Source organism: Temnothorax nylanderi, unplaced genomic scaffold, assembly GCF_030848795.1.
Source record: "Temnothorax nylanderi isolate EJ_2023f unplaced genomic scaffold, tnyl_v1.0 TNYL_tig0300_pilon, whole genome shotgun sequence".
Lineage (NCBI taxonomy): Eukaryota > Metazoa > Arthropoda > Insecta > Hymenoptera > Formicidae > Temnothorax > Temnothorax nylanderi.
Genome location: NW_027249362.1, coordinates 114,857 through 137,870, shown reverse-complemented (window position 1 = coordinate 137,870; position 23,014 = coordinate 114,857). Strand labels below are relative to the sequence as shown.

At 34.7% G+C, this 23,014-nt stretch overlaps 2 protein-coding genes across 2 annotated transcripts in view; both read right to left on the bottom strand.

Moving 5' to 3' along the window:
* LOC139780831 (uncharacterized) overlaps positions 1-16,373 on the bottom strand; it is a 91,110-nt gene extending 74,737 nt beyond the window's left edge. The window contains exon 1 of the mRNA XM_071719538.1: positions 16,081-16,373. The gene's annotated coding sequence lies outside the window, so the exon portion shown is untranslated. The remainder of the gene's footprint in view (positions 1-16,080) is intronic.
* LOC139780832 (uncharacterized) lies at positions 10,050-12,056 on the bottom strand. The gene has a single exon (XM_071719540.1). The coding sequence runs from the start codon at positions 11,868-11,870 to the stop codon at positions 10,650-10,652; it is 1,221 nt and encodes a 406-aa protein (XP_071575641.1). The 5' UTR covers positions 11,871-12,056; the 3' UTR covers positions 10,050-10,649.
* Positions 16,374-23,014: the final 6,641 nt, after the last annotated feature.

Here is a 23,014-nt window from a genome sequence, read left to right as displayed (position 1 = left end):
TCAAGATATCATTACGTGCACGGGAATATCAAGATATCGTTACGCGCGCTCCCGACTGCTCCGTTTTAAGAACCCATTCATTGTCTCCCGCTTTTTTGCGCAGCAGGATCGCGCTGTGGCATGTCGCTTCCGTTTCTCACGAAATATCGCAATGGCTCCGCATCCACTTCAGAACGAACATTACAACTTTAGTAATGTAGTTTGCAAACTTGAAACGTAAATTTAAACTGTGATTAATGGCGTGCCGACTGCGAACTTTATATCCTACGGTTAAATGTCGTTTTGTATTCCGCACAATTCTGATTGTGTTGAAGTTACGAATATAGAAGTTTATTTAAAGATTCAAAGTTTTGCATTCTAAAAAACTGTAAAAAGACGAAATATTGTGATTCAATTGAAAAAAAATACATGAGTTAATTTGATCATAAAATATGGCTTGAAAAAGTTTTGGAAACGTAATATCTTCTTGTACATTTGTATTTTTTATTTTTCACGAGTTCTATAAAATATATAGCATGTAGGAGTTTCGGTCATGTTTTATTCAGAATATATATTAAGTGGCAATTAGCAAGAAACATGTTACATTTGATTCGAATGTAAAACGCGACAGCATTTTTCAATCCAATTTTCTTTTATTGTCAATTTGCGTGGATTATGGTTATAAATCGTTTCGTAGATAAATATAGTATCCATAGAAACATCAATGAATGAGGGATAAGTAAATTATCACGTGTAAATTATTAACGTACGAGTGTCGTGGTTTGCCACTGTTTCGAAATCGATGGCGATGGTGGATAAATTGTTATTGACAATGTATCAGCAGCTTATGTAGATTGTCGGTGAATAGTGGATGGCAGTTCTGTTCATTAATAAATCCTACGTAAATCCTAGCAAAAGTAACTTATTTTTAGCTAAGTATATAACAATCGGGCGTAAGTATATAACGCATATAAATGTCAGAATTTATCGCCTTTTTTTAAATCTTTGGACATCCGGGATAAAATTCTATGATTTATTTATAAAACGTTGGCTAAACCAATTTTTATTAGGGAAGACCGCTATAGTTGGTACACTTTTTTTTAAGATTTTTTTTACACGTAACTAATAAATGGAATACAAGCCGCAAAAGAATTTTTCAATAGCCGCATGCTTATACGACACAAAAATTATTTTTTTAACTGAATAGTATATAATTAATTTTGTTGCACCAATAACAATTATAAGGTGACGACATTTGTAACAACCAGCCCCATATACGAGGTAAGTTGTTACAGTACTGGATTAAGTTGTGAAAGATCCAGTTTTCAAAGTATAATATATTTAATAAAGGAAAATAACAACATGTAGCAATATGTGTTATATTACATTTACATTGTTGAGTGCAAAATTATAATATAGATATAATTTAACTGATGTTCTGTATTGACTGGTTCTGATACCTACGTAATAAGAGATGTTAACGGTGAAATCTTACATAAGATTAAAATATCTGTCGCTGGTTATACCGAGGTTATGTGTTACATCGACGGAGTTGGTCGAAATTATAAGTAGAAAAGCAGTAACAACCTACCCGTCACAACCAGCTCCGACCTGCCATATTTAGATATTTGGATTATTGTTTAAACAAAAAAATGTTTTAAGACATTAACATAACTGGAAGTTGCTACGTTTAAAGTAAAGATTTTAAAGACACAGTTAGAATTATGATATAATGACCAGATTTATAAATATAATATTTAATACATCACTGATTTATTTTACTTTTGGCTATACAAAAATAAAAATATTTTCTGTTTGTGAAAATACGCTACTCAGCCTAAAATAACTAATTGAAATATTGTCGCAATGTTTTTGCGGAAATACTATATTTTTTATGCAATATTATCTTTTGTCACGGTATATACAATAAGTGCCGTGTACCAACTCTTGCCCCATGTACCATGCCCCGGTCTCCTCTACATCTGTTTCCAGTGTTTCCACAGATGTTGTATATTAAAAGACGATTTTATAATAACTTATGCTGCTGGGTAAGCGAAGAATTTTTTGTAGCACTAAAATTAGAATAACTTGCATTATCGTTCGATAAACATCATTTTATTCAGAAATTTCTTATTCTGCGTAGAATTATCGTTGTAAAGGTAACGTGACGGTAAGTATATACGAATAAAAATATCACATGTTCGAGGAATTAAATTTTCAATAATGCCGAGAACTTAGTGCATACTTGGTACGTAGAATGGTATTCAAAGGTATATAATTCACCGATTTGACGAGAGGTCATTTTCTATAGCGGGAATTGTAAGCTATCGCGATCGATTTATTTGACGGACTCGCCGCGACATCGCCGTGTTACGAGTCCTCGCGGGACGTGAGGATCCCCGATCACGTCCCGATGAATACGTAACTGTTGTCGTAAATATCCGACCGTGGAATAGCTCCGGTTACGAGAAACGCCTTTCTCTCTGGTCTCGCGTTCAATTTCCAAAGATCCGTTTTGTGCGAGGCGTCGTCGTGCGGCAAGGCGTCGCGACGCGACGCATCGCGCGCGCGCGTCCGTCTTTTCAATTACCCCACGGGAAGAATAAACAGCGATCATCGTAAACTCTCGACGGTGCGAATCGCAGAATGCCGGCTAAGGGCTTGTGAGGTGAGAGAGAAAGAGAGGAGATACGGGTGTGTAGCCAGCACCCACGGGTGCCGCGTTCGCGAGTGTTTTACGGCGCGTTTAGACTTGACGTTTATTTTATGACCTTCTCACCCCGCGCGTCCCCTCTCTCACCTTCTCGTCCCGCGTACGAAGGGTTGATGCGCGCCGAACGCAACAACCATAATAGGCAAAACAGCGTGAAATAAATGCCCGCGCGCGGCGTGTCTCTTAACGACGACGATAAATGTAGCTTGCTATTGACCATGTCGTACTTGACATCAATGTGTTATTACAGGTCGAAGGCCACCGCCGTCGAGTGAATGAATTATATTAATTGATAATAACACGCTCTTCGAACGACTCCTTCTCTATGATGATTACGTCGCTATATTCTTTTCTAGTAGTAGTTTTCTAGCATTTATTGTATGTCTGGCAATTAATTTCTTTTGCTTTAATAATTACATTATTTTTATATTTAAAAATTAGAAGGGGGATTATTTCTGTACTCCTAAAGTTTTTGTAAATATAAAAATAATGTGATTGTTACACATTGTACTTTATTTTAATTAAATTTTTGCTAAAGCATCGCAAAAATAAATTATTTCTATATAACAACAATTCATCTCTGTATAAATAGTTATATAATATAACAAGCGGGCATTTAAATACAATATAAAATAAAATTGGAAATTGTTTCTTTAATCTGTTCAGCCTTGCATCACGATAAAACTAACTGATTTATCCCGGGTGACAAAAAGTTTATTCTCATAACGAGCAAAGAAGCTTAAAAAAACTCGGTCTACCGGCACAAATGTCGTGCTCCACGTGACGAATAATTCCGCCTAACGGTACTCGTTACATGCCATCGTTGCAGGTCCTCGGATTCATTGCGAGATCGATCGTTCGTTGCGTTTTTGCTCGTTAAAAGTCTCGTTGTCCCGCTGCGATTTCGGCGCAACTATATTTGCATAGGTTTTGGCTCTCGCTGCGGTTGCTCTCGAAGATTTAACAGGGCGTTAAGAAGTGAAATATTGACCAGTCGGGCTTCGCCGAGCGGTTGAATCGTCACACAAGTCCCCCCTTTGGCATTCAAAGAATACGTAACAAATCGATTTTTGTAACAAGCTTCTTGTAGTAATCAATATCTTCTAGATCATAATTCGTCTTTTATTGGCTCTTAAGTATCTTGCGTATCTTTTATAATCGTTATTCGAAGTAATATCAGCGTGCGGTCGTAACTGCGTATGATCATATATCAACGCATTTATTTATAAATTGATATTAGTCATCCGTCAAGATTAAGCTAAAAAATGGCTTTTAAATAAATGAAATTTCGCAAAAATGTCATTTGGATTTTACATTGTGTAAAGTTTTAGAATAGTAGTAGTAGTAGTAGTGGTAAGCGGGGGGTTCTACTTGAGCCCCCGATGGTACCTAGATCCTAAGATTCTTTGTACCTCCCGCTCTTTCTTTGCTAGGTGTTTTGGGGCCAGGCCTTAGCCTATAGTACCTGGTTTATCAGGTCTGTCACCCTACCACTTTTCCAAAATCCTGGTGTCTTTAGGTACTTTAGTCCCAAGCTTTTGGGGGTCTTAATTAATTGCCTACGATGGCACCGTTTCTCCGCACGAGCCCCACTCGTGCGGCGGAACGCAGTCTGGAATATACTGGTGGAAAAAATTCCTGTGATCAGGTGGACTCGAACCCGGTACCTCGGGGTTATGAGTCTGGCGCTTTCCCACTAGACCACACTGCGCCCCTAAGTTTTAGAATAAAATCCTAGAAAATAATTTACAAATTTTATCATTTTTAACCTGTTTTAGTGCTCGTGTGGAGGTCAATTTGATTTATATTTTAATTTATTTATATTTTGTACATTATGTGTAAACAAAAGTCTTTTATTTTTACTTATAATTAATTATATAAACTGGGATATGTTTTAAACAAAATAGTAATTTTTAAGGGTTAACACTGTTTATGCGTCTAAATCATTTTTATTCGAGCACTTATGAGTTAGTATACGAATAATCTGTGTAATAGCATAACAAAAATAAAATTAAATTATGTATAGTGTATTAAATTATATGGATATAACAAGATAACAATATTAGTTAAATAAAGTATAATAAATGTAATTTCAATGTAGTTTATTGTACAAAATATGCAATTAGTTCGCGTAGCTTCACATTGTTAATCGAGTATAATACGCATGTATTAATAAATTATTGCTATTCGAAATCATTTCATCTACCAGTTAAGAGGAATTTATTGCTATGTAACAGCATGAATGCTTCATAGCGTATATTGCATTAATAAATTATATGTTAAAATCATGCGGCAATGATTAGTGAAATATGTCAAATACGTATGTACGGTACAATTCATGATACGTATTGTACATTCAAAGCCTCGTAATGCTAAATTCTAATACAATAATTGTATTAATTGTAATAATTATTATTACTGTTGATTTTGAGATTAGTGAGACGATGATTTAATATCTTTCAAAAGATTTTCTCTCGATGCGTTGTAATCAATATTTCAAACGTGAACATAATCGAACTTAATATATTCGCGGCTACTTATTCCTTACCGTGCTCTGAACGAGATTAGCATTACATAAAAAGTATAAAGCCTTTTGAAAAGGAGGGGGTGTAAAAGTGGCCGTTTTGTGCCCCGATGGGAAACCTGTGAAACATTTTTTTCCACCTTATTTAAGGTTGAAATAAGAAGGAAATAATGGTCATTTACCCAGGAAACCACGGGAAATATTTTAAAATCTATAATAAATGTGTTTAAAACGTCTGTTAAAGTAACTGTGTTTGAGCGGTTTAATAAAAGGTGAAACGTTTTAAAACAAGCACTACATTTCCATTTAATAAATTTTGCATCATGAAATTGTATATAATATTTTTATTACATTTAAATATATATTTTTTATTACATACATATATATATTTTTTTATACTTTCTGTATATACACATATATGCAGTCACATAACATTCATCTTATTTCTGTTCTGTTTCTTTACTAACTACGTCAACCATTTATGAAAAATATTCAGATATATTTAAATAATTATTTTGAAAATGATTATGATGGTTCATCTGAATCAGATTCTGAACACTAAATCTCGTAATCTTTCAAATATATCTGAATATTTTTCATAAATGGTTGACGTAGTTAGTAAAGAAACAGAACAGAAATAAGATGAATGTTATGTGACTGCATATATGTGTACATACAGAAAGTATAAAAATATATATATATGTATGTAATAAAAAATATATATTTAAATGTAATAAAAATATTATATACAATTTCATGATGCAAAATTCATTAAATGGAAATGTAGTGCTTGTTTTAAAACGTTTCACCTTTTATTAAACCGCTCAAACACAGTTACTTTAACAGACATTTTAAACACATTTATTATAGATTTTAAAATATTTCCCGTGGTTTCCTGGGTAAATGACCATTATTTCCTTCTTATTTCAACCTTAAATAAGGTGGAAAAAAATATTTTACAGGTTTCCCATCGGGGCACAAAACGGCCACTTTTACACCCCCTCCTTTCAATGAATTTTCATAAGTCCCTACGTACAGTATAGCAGAGTGATAAAATATTCGTAGTGAACTGATACCCTATTAAGAACCGGCCTGACGAGTGTCTCGATTAACATCACGTGTTAATTCAAGAGACAGCTCTGACTTCCATGCGGACAATTTACAACGTGGCGAACAATTACAAGGACGAAAGTGGAGGGTCGTTATTAGGGCATAATTTGCGAAACTCGAAATTGTCGGCCGAGGCGGTATGAGACAGGCACGACAGATTTATCGTCGACTTATTGTTGGTGCTCGTTTAGCGATCGATAGGGAGTAGTGAGTTTGCAGATATAATCTCGCGGCGCGATAATTATTTAACGAACTGTTTCAATGTTGAATTTTCGTCTCGCATTCTTGCGCACGGACTCTCTTGCACGTGTTTAACCACGCACCGCCGCCGGACCGACTCTGCTACGCTGGCTGCGCACGCCCGAGCAACAGACTTATTACACACGATGTAATTAGTTCTCAGTGATTGGAAGTATAAGCCACACTTGTACCTTATCCAGGATATTAATGATTCAATGCGCAGCGTGCGGCAACGCTTCTATTCTCATTTCCTCGACGATAGAACCGATATTTAATAAGGGAATCTTATCTTCTCATGCATTTTAACTAAAATCTTATGGAATTCTCCAACAAATGAGCTTCACAATTTTCAGCACAAAAAAACATCTTTAGAGAGAAACTGTTTTAACTAATTTTAAGAAAAATTTTTTGTCTTTTTTCATGTATTTTATAAACTATAGTACTTACATTATTTATACAAGCAATTTTTGATAAAAATATTATTATTTAAAATGATTAATTAAGCCGTTTTTCGGCGACAATTAATAGTTTATTTTTCGCAGCATCCAGTTGCATTAATATCGATAAATATGATTTTCTTTTATGATTACATTAGATATCACTATAAGTGTTTCTTCATTGAGACATCTATTGAGACATTTTTTACATTAATTTTTTTCCTTTAACACTCAAGTGGATATAAAATTGGTAAATGAGCATGAGGCATTGTTGCACGGCTGGATGTGTCATTATTTCTAATTAGACATCGAAAGCCTCTTACAGAGGAATGTCGGTATCGAGTAAAACGGAATCAGTATTACCGGGTGACTCGTAGTCGTGATAACGAATCTTCGTAACGATCGCACTTAATTATGGGTCGCGGTGCCAAGATTCCACCTTGACACCTTTAATTAATACGAGCTCTGTAGGTGACATATTTATGACAATCACGCAAGTCAAGGGTTGAAGCATCTCTTTCTTCTTACGAAGGGTATTTTCCATTTTTTTTCGCACGGAATGGTATACCTCCGTGTTGTATAATATAATCACAAAGATATGTTATTTAATTCTTTATAAATAATTATTATATACTTTAATGAAACACTATCTTAATAACATAACATAAGAGTGAAATTAATTAAAAAGTTATAAAAAGTTGAATTAGACTCATACATGGAAAACATAACACAAAATATAGAAGCTTTTTCCGATAATTATACATATATTATTGTCTAAAATCGATAACTGATGAATACTGCAATTGGTTGCAAGGAAGATAAATCATGGAATATATAAATAATAAATATTATTTATTATTTACGCTAGTTTTGTAGCAAGTAACATTTTCACACGAATTATACATTCTGCTTGAACTGTTAAATGTGTTAGACGACACACTTACTAACGGATGCGCGTATTTCTTGAAAATTGTTCGAGTAGTGTTTCTCATGAGAAATCTTTGGACATTCAAACAGATATGTAACACCTGGCGACAGGTGCTAGGGAGCATATCCGTGCTGTCTCATACTAAAGATCCGGAAGGGTTCTGTCTAGTAATCTCACGGATATTACTAGGATATACCAAGGATATCCGTTATTATTTACGTCTTTCGCTTAGAGAAAAAACATTTTAAAACATAAATGCATAGATCTCTGGTTTAATATCTATAGCATTTCAAGATATGTGTTTTACAAATATATTAAATTTGTATCAGTAATAAATGCATATATAATAAAACTATGCATATTATTTATATAAAATATAAAATAGTATAAAAAAGGATAAATAGAATAGAATACAATATAAATGTAATGTATAGTCTCTTTAATTAGAGCGTATATCAATTTCAAAAATTTATGGCACCATCAGTTTACCTGTGTTGAAATATATGTGGATTATCGCATGAATTGGTACAACGATGACAGTAGGGATAGAAAATTCATCTTCGAACACTGTAATTATGAATATCCAGTTTTCTTCAGGTATAATAATTACAGTTACAATGTTTCCCCGATACTTAACTTTTATATATTACCAGGATACGTAATTCTTAGTGGCTGTTATATCCTTATCTTGACGCCTTGATTAATATCCAGCAGGATAACGTGTATTAAGAGAATATTATACGCAATTTATATGTCAGTCATGTTACCACACAAGCGCAAACCGTGTCGCCTTGCAACATCGTGTCCTAACAATAATTTAAGGTTTCGATAACAGGAAAAATCAAGTATTGATCGATATAGTCACTATAATTTTAATATATTTGAATATATTATCGCCCGCTTGTGTCAAGCTTGCTTAATCCTTCTACATTCGTAGATTATCTTACGACGCAATTCCTATGCCGTATTGGTGCACGAGACAACTCACTCCGTGTTAGAAGTTGTTGCATCAGAACGATAACTTGCGATTTAATTAAAACACACGCGTGATAGTGGTTATTCGCACCACATTAAATATAGTAAATATAGTAAATATAGTAAATATAGTAAATAAAACTACATACATATAATACATAGCTAATTTCCTCCTTCCATAGTTAAAACAATATTGACTTACTTTAAGTAATATTTTGTGCGTGTGTCGATTATTTTATTACTATGTATATACATATATTTTATATTTTCACATTTTTCACCGCGGTACTTGTTTCACTAATTTTGTCCCAACAAACTGGATTTGGCGGATCTTGCGACACAGTTAACTCGCACACATGTGTGAAACGTACAGTATAAACGTCCGTTGATTTTTTAACTTCTGCCACAATTTCCGGTTTTTTCTTCCATCTTTCGCGGTTTCCTTCGTGACCTTCTCACGGGATACTTCATCCTGTTCAACAAAACAGTTTCCGCTTTTTTCAACTGCCTATCACCCCTTCCAAAATACGATTTTTAAATATATAATTTTCCGTCAAAAATGGTTAATTCTCTGGAAGGCTAATCATGTATAAAAAATGCAAATTTTCTTTCTTTTTTTTTATTTTTCAACTTCTTTTTTCTATAGTTAAAATGTATTGTTGTAAAATTTGTTAAATCCAAAAATTAAAAGAATTGATTTAATGACAATCTTTTATTTATAACTTATTATTTTATATATTATAATTAAGTATCTCAATATCTATTGTTAGTTAAAAATAATAATCTACTGTCGTAAAACTCGCCAAAATCATTATTACTACATTATTAATACTCTGCAAATCTATTTTCTATAAAACCTTTTTTAATATTATATATTAAATATAAATTAAATTTCTGAGAAGTCCTTCGTGTATGTCTACTTTAAACGACCCTTAATTTCCTTGCTGCTATTTTTGAATCCTCTCTTGGAGATAATTATTTTTGTTCAATTGGCTTTCCTTCAACGTTCTTCTCTCGTGGTTCAATTTCTTTGACGATATAAAACTGTCTCCATAAGCCTCATTCGTATCTCGCGATCAGATCGACTACTTTAACGGTTCTTGACATGGCATGTTCTAACGGTACGTAAATAAATAACCAAGATTCCACCCCAATAATTAACTTTTTATTAAACGTAAATATTACATATATGTGCAATCGATCGCCAATCTTTATGAATTCTTTTAGATATTCTAAAAATTGTTAACAAAATAATTCATAAATTTTTTTTCAAAGTAAATAATGAAATAAATTTTAATCTCTTATGAATTTTTTCCTTTCTTGTTAATAAACACATAAAAAGTTGAAGAAGGAACACGTTTTTTCTTCATCTTTAACATTACTGTCGTCGACAATCTCAGTTTTCTCCTCGTAGATCACTGCAATTCCTTTGGCCTTTCTTTCTTCGATCTCTCTCTTGGCCTCTTTCCAAGCGATTCTTTTTCTACGTATATATAACATTGCACTTCCTTTTTAACTTTACTCTCTTCGTCGATCTTAGCTTCTTTCTCTTTATCTACCAATCTTAGTTACTTGTGAATACTGTGATTACTGTGAATTCAGATCGACCATTGCTTCCGTGGACAACTAGTACAATAGTTTTTCATTATTATTTTCTTTACCTTCTTAACGGATTTTCTCGCTGAGAGTACTACTATCTAGAGATGAAATTGTCTTACTATTAGTTAGGCTTTATTATCTCGTTTAATCTTTCACGTCTCCATCGTCGATATTTTCAGCGTCCCGATTTTTCTTCGTCAATTCGTCAAGGATCTCTTGTTCTTCAGCCGTGAGAGTCGCTCTATTCACGAAGTCCGCAATATTAGCTGCGTGTATCATCAACAAGCGTTTTCTCTCTTCCTTCGCGCGTTCCGCCTCAACTAGTTCCAATCTCTGTTGCTCTTTAGCGATTTCCTCAATCCTAGCAATCTCCTCCTCGCGAATCCTGCGGCGGTGCTCAATCAAACTCTCCAGGTCCTTCCGGTACTGTACTTTCATCCTTCTCTTCGCCTCCGCCGTGCACCTCGCCATCTTCTCATCTTCCATAATCTTTCTCATAACTTCCTCGGCCCATGCTCTATCCTCCTCCACGAAACGCAGTTTGCACTGTTCTGTGAAGACTATCTGTTCCCGTAAAGTAGCCGCTAGTTCTTGCTGCATCTTTTTCCTACGCATCGCCTCCTCCATCTCCCTGATTACAAGCTCGCACCTAATCTCTTCAGCTACAAGATCAATCAGTCGCTCTTCCTTCTCTCGTTTTCGAGCCTGAGCGTCCAGGATTATTTTCGTTGTTTCCAGCAGGACACGCTCGCGCCTCTCCATCTGCTCCTGTCGGAGTCTGCTCACCTCCTTCGATCTCTCCTCTATCTCCTTCAAGTACTCTAGATCTTTCAGTCGCTTTTCCTCTTCCGCTTCACGCTCCTCCTGTCGACGAACCTCCTTCATCTCCTCGAAGATCAGTTTCTCTTGCCTCGTCCTCTCCACAAGCTCGGATTTTTTCTCCAGCGCCTTCGAGCGTTCCTGTTCCTCCTGCACTCGGTCCACTTCTTCCAAGAACTTCCTGTACTCACAAGCCTCCTCCACAATGACTCTTTTCTCTTCCTCCTTTCGTGTCAACTGCTCGTCCAGCTGCCGCCTGTACGCCTCCGACTTCCGTAAGATCGCCGACCGGCACCGGAGATCCTCCTCCAACACTTCCTGTTGTTCCTTGCGGATCAGGTCGGCGATCTCGCGTTTTCGCACGAGCTCGGCGTATTCGTGAGCCTGTTTCTCATCAAGCTGAGCCTGCAGCCCTTTCACCATATAGGCACGCCGTAATTCAGCCGCCAATTCCGCGATCGCGTCATAAGACTCGCGGTTGCGGCAACTGCGACGAAACTTCGCGAAGTACAAAGCGCTCTCGTTGCTCGGGGGTATTTCTTCCATCGTTAATAGTTGGTTTTTGTTCTATGGATCCGAAAGAGATCGTGCGTTCGTACGACAGAGATAGTGGAATTAGATGGGAGCCGTTGATTAGCTGGGCTGCGTTTTAACACGTTGGAAGTTGGTCATAATCTTCTGGTTTCGCCTGCAAGGGTTACGCTAGTTCATTACAGTCTTGTAGAAAATGGATTAACTTAAATGCGGAAATAATAAATGTATCTATACATCTTTAAGAATTCTTATTGCAATTTATGTAGGCGTTTGCGATGTATAGCATAAAAGTATAAGATTTAATATGAGTAGTGATCCAATAATAGGTAAACGTGGCAATAGAATTATGTAATTTTACGCAAATCTTAGAATAAATAAATAATTAGTTAAAAAAATATTAAGGAATAAAGAAATGGCTTACCGGAATCATATGCATATATGATATATATAATATATAATATTGATTATTATATATTATAATATATAATAATATATTATAATATATAATATATAATAGTATTAAATATTTGTATAGAGTTAAACTTGAACGATTAAGTTTGGTATTTAATTCGGTATAGTTATTGCGTTATAGTATTCTTCTTAAATAAATCGACCAAATCAATTTTCTCTTTATGATGCTACCGTTTTCCAGAATTTTCATTGATTCATAATTACAATATTACAATGGAAATAATAATAATAATAATTTATTTATTATTTAATAATAATAATAAATTTATTATGCTAATACGTTGACATTTATAATTTATTATAACAATATGTTGACATATACATATAGAGTAATATAAGATTTTACATTTTAATATTTATTGAATAATTACGTAAACTGATCTTGTTACAATTGTATGTATGCATTGTTGCTAATTAACTCTTTTTTTAATGGCTTGTATACATTATGTACAATACATTCTAATTCTGTAAATTAAAATATGCGTAGTATATCTTCATAGGATACTCTTGAAAAGCTCATGCATTAAACATCGCATTATTTTGGTCGATTTCTGCTCGTTAAGCGAGCCACATCATATTATCGTTTTTGTGTCTGTACACTTTTCTATTCATTCTCTACCGCGCGAAGGCGGACGTGCTAATTAATTAACGCGTCGTCTGATTCGACATCGCGCGACTCACGCGGGAAACATGCCGCGGCGCGGCGAGAAAGAAGCGCTCGACTTGTCAGCAACAAAAAATTTCTCGCGATGCGGTTTGCACCGTTGCTACGAGTTGCATTTGCATCTCGCATGACGCGAGACCTATGCTTGTGTATACCGAGCCGCATCAACGTTCAGATTAACGGTAGCCTTCACGTTGGCTACTACTACTACTTTTTCTTCTTCTTTTTCTTCTCTTTCTCTCCCTCTCCCCCCCCACATTTTTTCCTTGCGAGATTTAAGCGCGCCTTGGGAATGTTCGCACACGCATTGAATTGGGTTAATCCAAATTTAGCAGTGAATGGGAGAAGTGAGCTGCGATGCCGCTATACTTTTTCCGTAATAGCTCTATTGTTGATAATAATGAAAATGAAAACTATTGTTAGGTTTCAAGTATTGTGTGTTCGATGCATAAACAAGCCTTGAACTTACTTAGGATCATGATGATTAGGCGCGTTTGCGTGAGATAGGGGCATGTTCGTTGTCGTAATTATATTATAAGATGACTATATTCAATAATTTATATAAATAGCATGAGAATTTACTTATTCATCCTTGAATAAGATTTATCAATGGTAAAGTAATTAGCGATTCTACTAACGATCAAGAAACAGGAAAGTGAAACGGATGTAATTTATGCCATAATATTATTATTAACAGATATTTAGATTTATCAACAAATTCTTTTTAATTGTTTATCATATAACATTTAATATCTTTAATATATCTATTATATTGTATCTAATATGATGTACAAATTAAAATAGAAATAATTTATTTATGTAATGTTTGTCAGAAGATTAGGAAATCGGGTACCTATTTGCTTTCATATAGGTACATACATACATGTAAGAGGATGAAGCACGTTGCATACGAGGATCGATCTAGAACGCGACGAAATGGCTTACAAATCATCGTTCGAGTTTTCTAAAAAGATACCAAGATTGAATCAGCACTCTGTCCCTATGACTTTGACATATGCGTTCTACAATTGCGAGCCGCTTGTTCGACTAAAGCAGCTGCCGGTTTGAGTGCAAGACTGTAATTTACTGAAGTGCCCACACAGTTAGCGTACGTTTTATCAAAACATCAATGGCAGGATTTCGCAATAACGCTATTGATAGGTAATAATTCAACTATCTCTTAGCTTAATATAATATATTAGCTTGCATTAAGTAAAAATTATGACTCCAAATTCTCAAAATGTATGAGAATTATTTGGCTTCAATCAATATCAAGACCTACAATTGCATATTACAATTACAAATAACTTTGTTAAAATTACATTCCATTAAAATTGCATTACATTTATTGCATTATAAAATAAGAAATTTGCGAATTGTCTTATTATGAAATATTATTTTATACCAGTTTTGTAAGAAAAACTTTTATTAAAAGCAATATTTTATTTTTAAAATAAAAAGTATTAAGGATTATTTCCAAGATACAGAGAAATTTCTAAAACGTATTTTATCACAAAAATTACAAAGATAAAGTATATGATACTTGGAAGATGTTCTCTTCAATATCAAAGAACAAAGCGTCGAGCTTGAGCAGTAACCTTCTTGGGCGATTCAAAGTCGCTTATTTCATTAAACAGCAGCGACTCTTGCTCAACGAACCGTTTTGATTTATGTATGAGCAACGATATAATTGTTGCTGACCGTTAAAATGTATGTAGACATTACTAATAGCGCAATATCGTTTGCTCGGTTCGAGAATAGTTCGAGCATAGCTTTACGCTTTATGCATATGCAACAGATTTTATAAAGTAAAACGTTCTAAGAAATTATGAGCATTTCAATCTCGTACATTTAGTAATAATTGTTTTAAAGACGTATTGTAGAAAGATTAATGATTGTTCGCGTCCAAGAAAAATTTTTACATTAAATATCTTGAGATTTCTAATCTCTAAGAATAAAACAAAAGAAAGAAAGTTCTACAATTCCATAATAAATTAGAAGCAGACAGCAGTCCCACAATTTTTCACTTTTAAATTTAAGGACGTTCTCCGGTCCTTATACTAGAGAAAATCGATTTTCTTAGGATTTTCTTGAAACTGTGAATATACGTTAATTTAGGTGTGCTTTATGCGTGGTATAAATTTCAGTACCTCTTCCGGTATAAAAAATAAAGATACTGAGCCTCAAAGTTTCAACTTTTATTAATGAAAAGGTTTTCCAGGCCAAACGGTAAGAGATACGAGGTTGGCCAAGAGGACCAAAGTTGCTCCTCTCGTCGAGTTCTATAAGGAAAAAATGCCAAAACTAAAAAAAATTAAATTTAAATTTTTTTTTTGAAACTTTGAGGCTCAGTATCTTTATTTTTTATACCGGAAGAGGTACTGAAATTTATACCACGCATAAAGCACACCTAAATTAACGTATATTCACAGTTTCAAGAAAATCCTAAGAAAATCGATTTTCTCTAGTATAAGGACCGGAGAACGTCCTTAAACTATTACTTTTATTTAGTTTTTTATTTTATTTAATATATTTAGTTTAGTCTCAAGTTTTATTTTATTTAATTTATAATTTAACTTTTTATTAATGCAATGAAAGATAAAAAGAGAGTTTGCACATTTTATCTTCTTAGAAGAAAAATTTAATGTGAAAAAAAAATGTGCTTTCTTCGGTATACTTAACAATTTCACGAATCCTTTTTGAGTTTATAACGATCATCTGTGCTATCTGGGAAATGTATTCCAATAAAAATACAGTAAAAATGGAGTAATATCTTTCTGACTCATATAAAATTATTCCAAACAAGATAGAGTGCAAACACTTTTTTTATCCACTGTACATTTCGTTAAGTTAACTTCTCGGGGTTTCCTGAGAAAACTTCAATTACACGAAATGTATCAAGATTCCCAGTTTTCACCATCTATTATTGTATCACTGTATATACTGAGAGTAAAACCTCGTCAACTAATCCATTCACAGTTAATATTGATTGTATATCGCATTTTTTCAATGAACGCGGTGACTTCGACCGCACGAGAACGCGTGCGCCGTCGTGAAATTATAACTATGAAAACAAGATAAACGTACCCTTTGTGCGCAGGTCCGTGGACACCAAATTTGTGTATGAACCGCAGCAGCCACGTGCACCAACACACTAAATGTATAACAATCGAAGGTACATCGAGAAACAAAGGAATCTTTAGTTTCACGCCGGACACGTCGTCGCCGTCGTCGAGACGGACGCAAACCGGGGCGACGAATCCGCGCCGCTTCGAGATCTCCTTCGGCGTTTCCGGCCCCGTCGACACGTCGTTCAATTTGCCGACTCGAAACACGCGACTCGGAGAACGCACAGGTTTAACACGAACGCCACGGCGGATTGAGACCGACTAACCGGCTTTCCGCGTCGGAGCACACGCGAGCCACAGCACCGCTCTTTGCCGCGGCCCCTTTATAAACCCATCCCTCCGAGTCGGAGACTCTGACGGGCCCCCGCGGGAACGTACGGCCCTGAAAAGTGGATGTCGGGGGCGTGTGATTATGTGTGTGAGATGCTAGATATGCGTAGAGTGCGAGGGTCGGAACGGAACACGTTGGAATATTCGACTCGGTTTCGTAACCGCGGCGAACTATACCTGTGGTTATCGAATAACTGCACCAAATATAATTTCTAAATATATTCGGATATTCTTTCGATACGGTTTAATTGTGCTAGCCTAGACGCGACGATAATCTGTTATATCTGGGAGAAAGTGATAATGATACATTGCAATATATCTTAATTTAAAGTTGCTGTTAATTTTAATACATACAGAGTATCTCATTTTAAAAGATTCACACAAATATTTCAAAACCCATAAGTTTTAGAAGGAAACTTTTTAGACAGTTGCTTAGTGTTGAGGGGATCATCTGATGTGTGTGTGTGTGTGTGTGTGTGTGTGTGTGTGTGTGTGTGTGTGTGTGTGGTGACCTTTATTTGACCTTGGGTTAAGGTCAGAGCACTATTTTAAGGTCAACTTAGTTTTTCCAAACAGAAACCTCTATTTTTTATTACATATTCTTGTAGTTGATGTCGAGACGTTTACAAAACACTATAATAATTAAAGCTCTTTTTCGTTAAAAATTTCCTGAGATATTTTAAATTCTGTCTTGATATTTTAAATATAAAATATAAAATATCTTGTAAAGTATTCACTTTTCTGTATTTTACCTTGATTCTTTTATACGTAGAATAATGAAAGAAATCGAATAAAAATATAAATTTTTATATTTGCAATTTTGCAAAATGTATTGCAATAGAATTTTTAAAAATATTTTTTTATTATTTTTTTACAACAATTGATTTCTTTTATTATTTTACGTTTAAAAGTATCAGAGTAAGATCATTGAAAAGTGAATACTTTACGAGATATTTCATATTTTATGTTTAAAATATCAAGACAGAATTTAAAATATCTCAGGAAATTTTTAACGAAAAAGAGCTTTATTACAGTGTTTTGAAAACGACTCGATATCAAATACAAGAATATATAATAAAAAATAGAGGTTTCTGTTTGGAAAAACTAAGTTGACCTTGAAATAGTGCTCTGACCTTAACCTAAGGTCAAATAAAGGTCACACACACACACACACACACACATATCAAATGACTCTCTTAACACTAAATAACTTTTGTCTAAAGAGTTTCCTTCTAAAACTTACGGACTTCGAGATATTTGTGTGGATTTTTGTGCTGGAAGCTTTTGATATAATATAGAATGTCTCAGGTTTTTCCGTACAAAAGTTAGAATTTCCTCAGGACGAAATTCTAACTTTTGCTATAACTTTCTAATAAATTATTTTGGGGTTTATGTTTATAAACATAATTTAAAAACAAAATTTTTTTCTTATTTCTGCTCATAGAACATACTACTAAAGTTTGTACGGAAAAACTTGGGACACTCTGTATATGTTACATTTTGCATTTTTAAAAAGAAACTTTGTTCAGGAACTTTATAAATTAACACTTAGTATTAGAAGTTTCATAACATCCGGATTGTGTTGCGTTCGAGAAATGGCATCCTGTAAAAAGAGTGCCATACAGGAATGTATACATTTCCTTATCTTTATTTACTCCGCTCACAAACCGTGCCGAAAGGCAGTACTGCACGAGTGTCAGAATATAAAGGCAAATTGGTTCCATTTTTATGGATTTTGATAGCGGTTGTCGGCCATCGCCATTCGCACTTTTGCGAGAACCTGTTTCAACGTCGCGGTTTGGAGGGAAATGGCGCATAATCATTCAAGAATCTGAGACACGTCGGGCTCGACGAAAGCTGTGACGGTAAGAGATACGAAGCGAGATGTATAGAAAGATATAGAGAGTGCTCGTATTTAGAAATGGTTTTAACTGAAGGAGAACGTGACTTAATAGCATTATTAAAATAAGCTCAACGGCAGCGGCGGCGGCGGCGCGGCGGCGGCGGCGCTATTACTCCATAGAAACTGGTCGTTTTAATAGAGTCGTAAAGCAACTTGATATGAGGATAGTGACACTAATCACCGTAATATGCAAGCGCCTTTATTGTCCTCTCGAGTCCTTACGCGCACGAGCATGAAGAACTGCAGGGGATTTTAATCTTGGAAAAGATTATTTAAAAAAGAGATAAGTTAAAACGCTGCATAAATCTCGTGCCGAAGAGATATCTAATATCTTTCTTTGCGAAGAGTAATGAATGGCAAGTGCGCGATAACGCGATGGAAAAGGTATTATATTATCACTATCAAAAGATGAATTCATTAGAATATGTACAATGTGATAAAAAAATATACACACGTGCTCAATACATACACATACGCAATATAATAAACACATAACAAGATATATGATAAAAATATTTGTGTGTGTATATTGCAAAATATATATCACAGAGAAAAAGATTTCTTTGGATTTAATTTATATATGTATATATATATATAGCATCCAAACAAAGACGATTAGAATGGTCCAAACAAACTAATATGTCGATCAATAACTACGATTGTTAGATTTTTCAAAGAATATGTATCTTCGTCTTAAATAAAAAAGTTGTTTTAAACGAAAGACATGTTCTCTTTGGCTTCAATGATATTGTTTTATTCAAACAATATCAATGCTTTATAGAAAATGTCTGAAAAAATGTATTGCTTTACATAAATAATTAGCTTATTTTACTTAAACAATTATATATTATTTATTTATTTATATATGTAGCGGTTGACTACCACATATACAGGGTGTCTTATTTTAAAAAACGCACCTCGATAATTCTTCAACGAAGCATTTTCAGCAAAAATGTTTCAGACAAAAGTTGTACGGTTTCGAGGAACACATAAGATGGTGTCATTAGTTTGACCTTGAATAGTTGCTTGAAGGTCACGTGAAGGTCACCTTCAATTTTTTTAATAGAACCCCCCATATTGTAGTATATCCTTTGAAAGGGCATAAAATAAGAAAAATTTTGGCGCAATTTAGAGGTTGATACGTTGACCCATTCAAAAGTTATTTAGGTTCAAAAATTGGTTTTTCCTAAATTTGACCCCAAATAACTCCCGAATGGGTTAACGTATCGACCTCTGGTTTAAGCCAAAATTTTTCTTTTTTTATGCCCTTTCAAAAAATATACTACAATATGGAGGGGTTTCACTTAAAATTTTTTAGTGCCCCAGGAAGCACCAACTCAAAAATTTTAAATGGAACCCCCTGTATTGTATAGTATATTGTTTGAAAGAGCATAAAAGAAGAAAATTCCTGGCGCAAACCAGATGTCGATACGTTAACCCGTTCGAGTGTTATTTAGGATCAAAGTTCGGCTTTACGTGATCTTCAAACGCCTATCCAAGGTCAAACTAATGACACCATCTTATGTGCCCCTCGAAACCGTACAACTTTTGTCTGAAACATTTTTGCTGAAAATGCTTCGTTGAAGAATTATCGAAGTGCGTTTTTTAAAATGGAACATCCTGTATATAAATAAATAAATAAATAGTAATTAATTGTCATATCTATCACGCGGATGACCCGAGTGATGGATTCTAATGATGTGTAGAATCCTGTGAGTGTTAGATAGGCGCTTTCATCGTGGAGTTTTATACTAGGAAATATAAAAACACTTTTATTATATAAATTTGGTCCAAGTTATCCATTAAGCCTAGTAAGAACTTGATCTGCTCACTGGTTGACGAGATCTCAAAATCTCGGGTACTCGCAACTCGTCGCGTAAAAGATCCACGGTGCGGTCGCACTTCACATACCTACTTGGCGCGAGACACTGTGTCTCTTGATACGGTCTCTAGTCGAATTTCACATTTGAGTAATTAGGCCGCCTAGCGGTGAAAGCGCTTATCATTCGCAGTGACTTCGGAATTTTGGCAAAAAATTGTAATAGTTATTTATTGGAAGATATCACTTTAAATAATAGTGTTCTTTCCATTAAATATAATATAGTTTTCTTGAATAAAACACAAAATTAAAAAAATAATAAAAAAAAATTTCGTATAAGTATATGTTGTTTCAATGAAACAAATAGGGGACTACTAAATGTAAAGAAACCTTTTTCTTTGTGATATATTCTCACATTGAAATTTCTATATTTATATAATTCTTAATTTACGCGTGTCTTTTACGACTGCCGGCTAAAATATTAAATATGACTAAAGTGAGTCGTTACGCCGGCCATTTGAGAGGGCTCGTGATTAAGGTATGGACGATACGTAAATGCCCCCGAGGGGGATCATTTGCGCTCTCCTCCTGTTCCGCGCGAGAGAGCAAGAAATAGAAGAGGTGGGCGAGGAAAACGAGGAAGCGCGATGGGAATAAACCGGACGATGACGATGAGAAATATCTAAATTAACGTGAAGGAGGAGCGTGGCACATGTAAGATTAAGGCTGGCTCGCCCGACATGACCGTCCTGCCCCGACATGATACATCACTGCCTTATACGAAATAAACGATTCTACGAGGATGCATGGAAAGCGCACTCGCATACGAGAGATGTTTTCACAAATCTCGACGCGGCAAGGCATAGAGATGATTTATAAAAGCACCGGACTGAGGCGTTTGAGTAGTAAAGTGTAAAAGGGTGAGTGGTTGAAGAAAGCAAAAAATAATTTTATTTTACTTTCAAGTTTGTGTTGACGCGTAGATTAATGCCTTTTAATGTCTCTAATACTTCTTTTATAACATTAACACGCAATTTCTAACTAATACACATATCAAAGAATATTAAAATATCATGTTAATTAACTCTTCGTCATCAATCTGGGACTTTAAGACTTAAAGACCCAAGCGAAATTTTTTTCTTGCATTTCTTCGTGAAGAGAAGGAGATAGTGTTTGGTATCTTTCCTTAAAAAAGTTGATAGTAGAGGAGAGGTTACGCTGCCGCGGTAACACCAGTTTCCATTAATGCGTGTTCGAGCAACGACCTCGGCAACGACCCGGCAAAATTAAGTCTGTACTCTAAACGATCCAGATGACGGCGTTAGTGTTTATCGACATAAGTAAATGTCGTTTTTTTTATTTTTTTACTATATTTTTAATAGTGTGAGATTATTTTCCGTGCCCGGTCGGTAATCGATGATCGAAGATCACGTATCGAACGTTTCGCGAAGTTGTGCGCGTCGACCGCTCCGATCGTTAAGGGGATGCTGGAGACAGCTCTGTTTTACCGCGAAATTTTCAGACACACTAATCTTTTGATTGATTTCACCGAATTAAAAATTTTTTGTCCAGAATTAAAGTATGGACGATAACGAATACCGCAGACACCATTTGCGTATGAAAAACGAAAAAAAATTAGAAAATTACAGTTTTATTTTCGATTCTGTGGTCGACTCATGACAACATTTGCTGCACATAAAAGTTTTAGACTGTGTACGTATACAAAAACCTGGCAGCGGTCTCGGAAATACAATAAAAAAGAATCCTGCGCTTACAGAAATGAGCTACGAACTTTAATATAAGAAAAAAGTGTGTTTGAAAATTTCATATGCACATGTTACGCGTCTCCCCGAATTCAGCCAAAAACATACGGATCAGTATAACGGGTAGCCCTAGAGCAGGCGCTCTGTAGGTATGTGTAAGAATCGGTGAGCACTTCTTTATCGACGCTGATCGAGTTCGTCTGCGGCTCCAGCATCCCCTTAAGAGTCAGTCGGAGAGAGCCAGAAAGAGCAAGTCGAGCAGTACAGAGCAATCCAAAGTAACGAGTCGCGCGAGTGATTATATCAGATTGTAAGACAGTATTAACGTAGCACGTTTTGCTACGAGACTATTGTAAGACAGTAAGAGTTACGTTCGTCCGAGATACGAGACTATATATACGAGTGATCGGAAAAGACAGAGTTAAGAGTTCATATTTGCATCGTAACTTATTCACTCCATCGTTTTGTTAATTAATCTTTATAACTTGCTCAGAATAAATATAACGCTAATCATTTACTCCGACTCCACAACCATTTATTAATAATCCTACAATAGTTTTTGCTAATTAAAATACTTCTATCATTAATAGAGTATTATTTACAAAATGGCGGAGAGAAACGCCGAACAAGACGATATTTACTTTTTATTTATAATTTTCTTTTATATTTGTAATGATATTTTATATAACTAACAACTTTTTTACAATAAAAATTTATTTGTTAGCAAAAGCAAGTTAAATTTTATTTTTCTCTGTATTTAGCATACGAATAAACCCCTCTAAACACCACTTTCATTTGTGAAAATAATTATACCTACTTTTTGGAATCGACCCAAATAAGACTACATTTTTTTGAAAGATCAAAAACTGAAGTACAAAACTCTGTAATAATTTTTATTAATATTTATTCGTTGCAAAGTTATACATTTTTACACAAATTTTTATTTTTTCCCATTTGTGTTCAAATTTTGCTTTGTATAAACAATTAGGTTCAATATTTGGCTTTAAAACTTATTGAATACCTATATTGTAATATAGATGTTGACAAGTAACTCAGAATATTTTTGTATTTTTTGAAA

Excerpts from the sequence above, each read along its gene's own strand:
- LOC139780832 (XM_071719540.1), bottom strand. The coding sequence starts at position 11,870 with ATGGAAGAAATACCCCCGAGCAACGAGAGCGCTTTGTACTTCGCGAAG.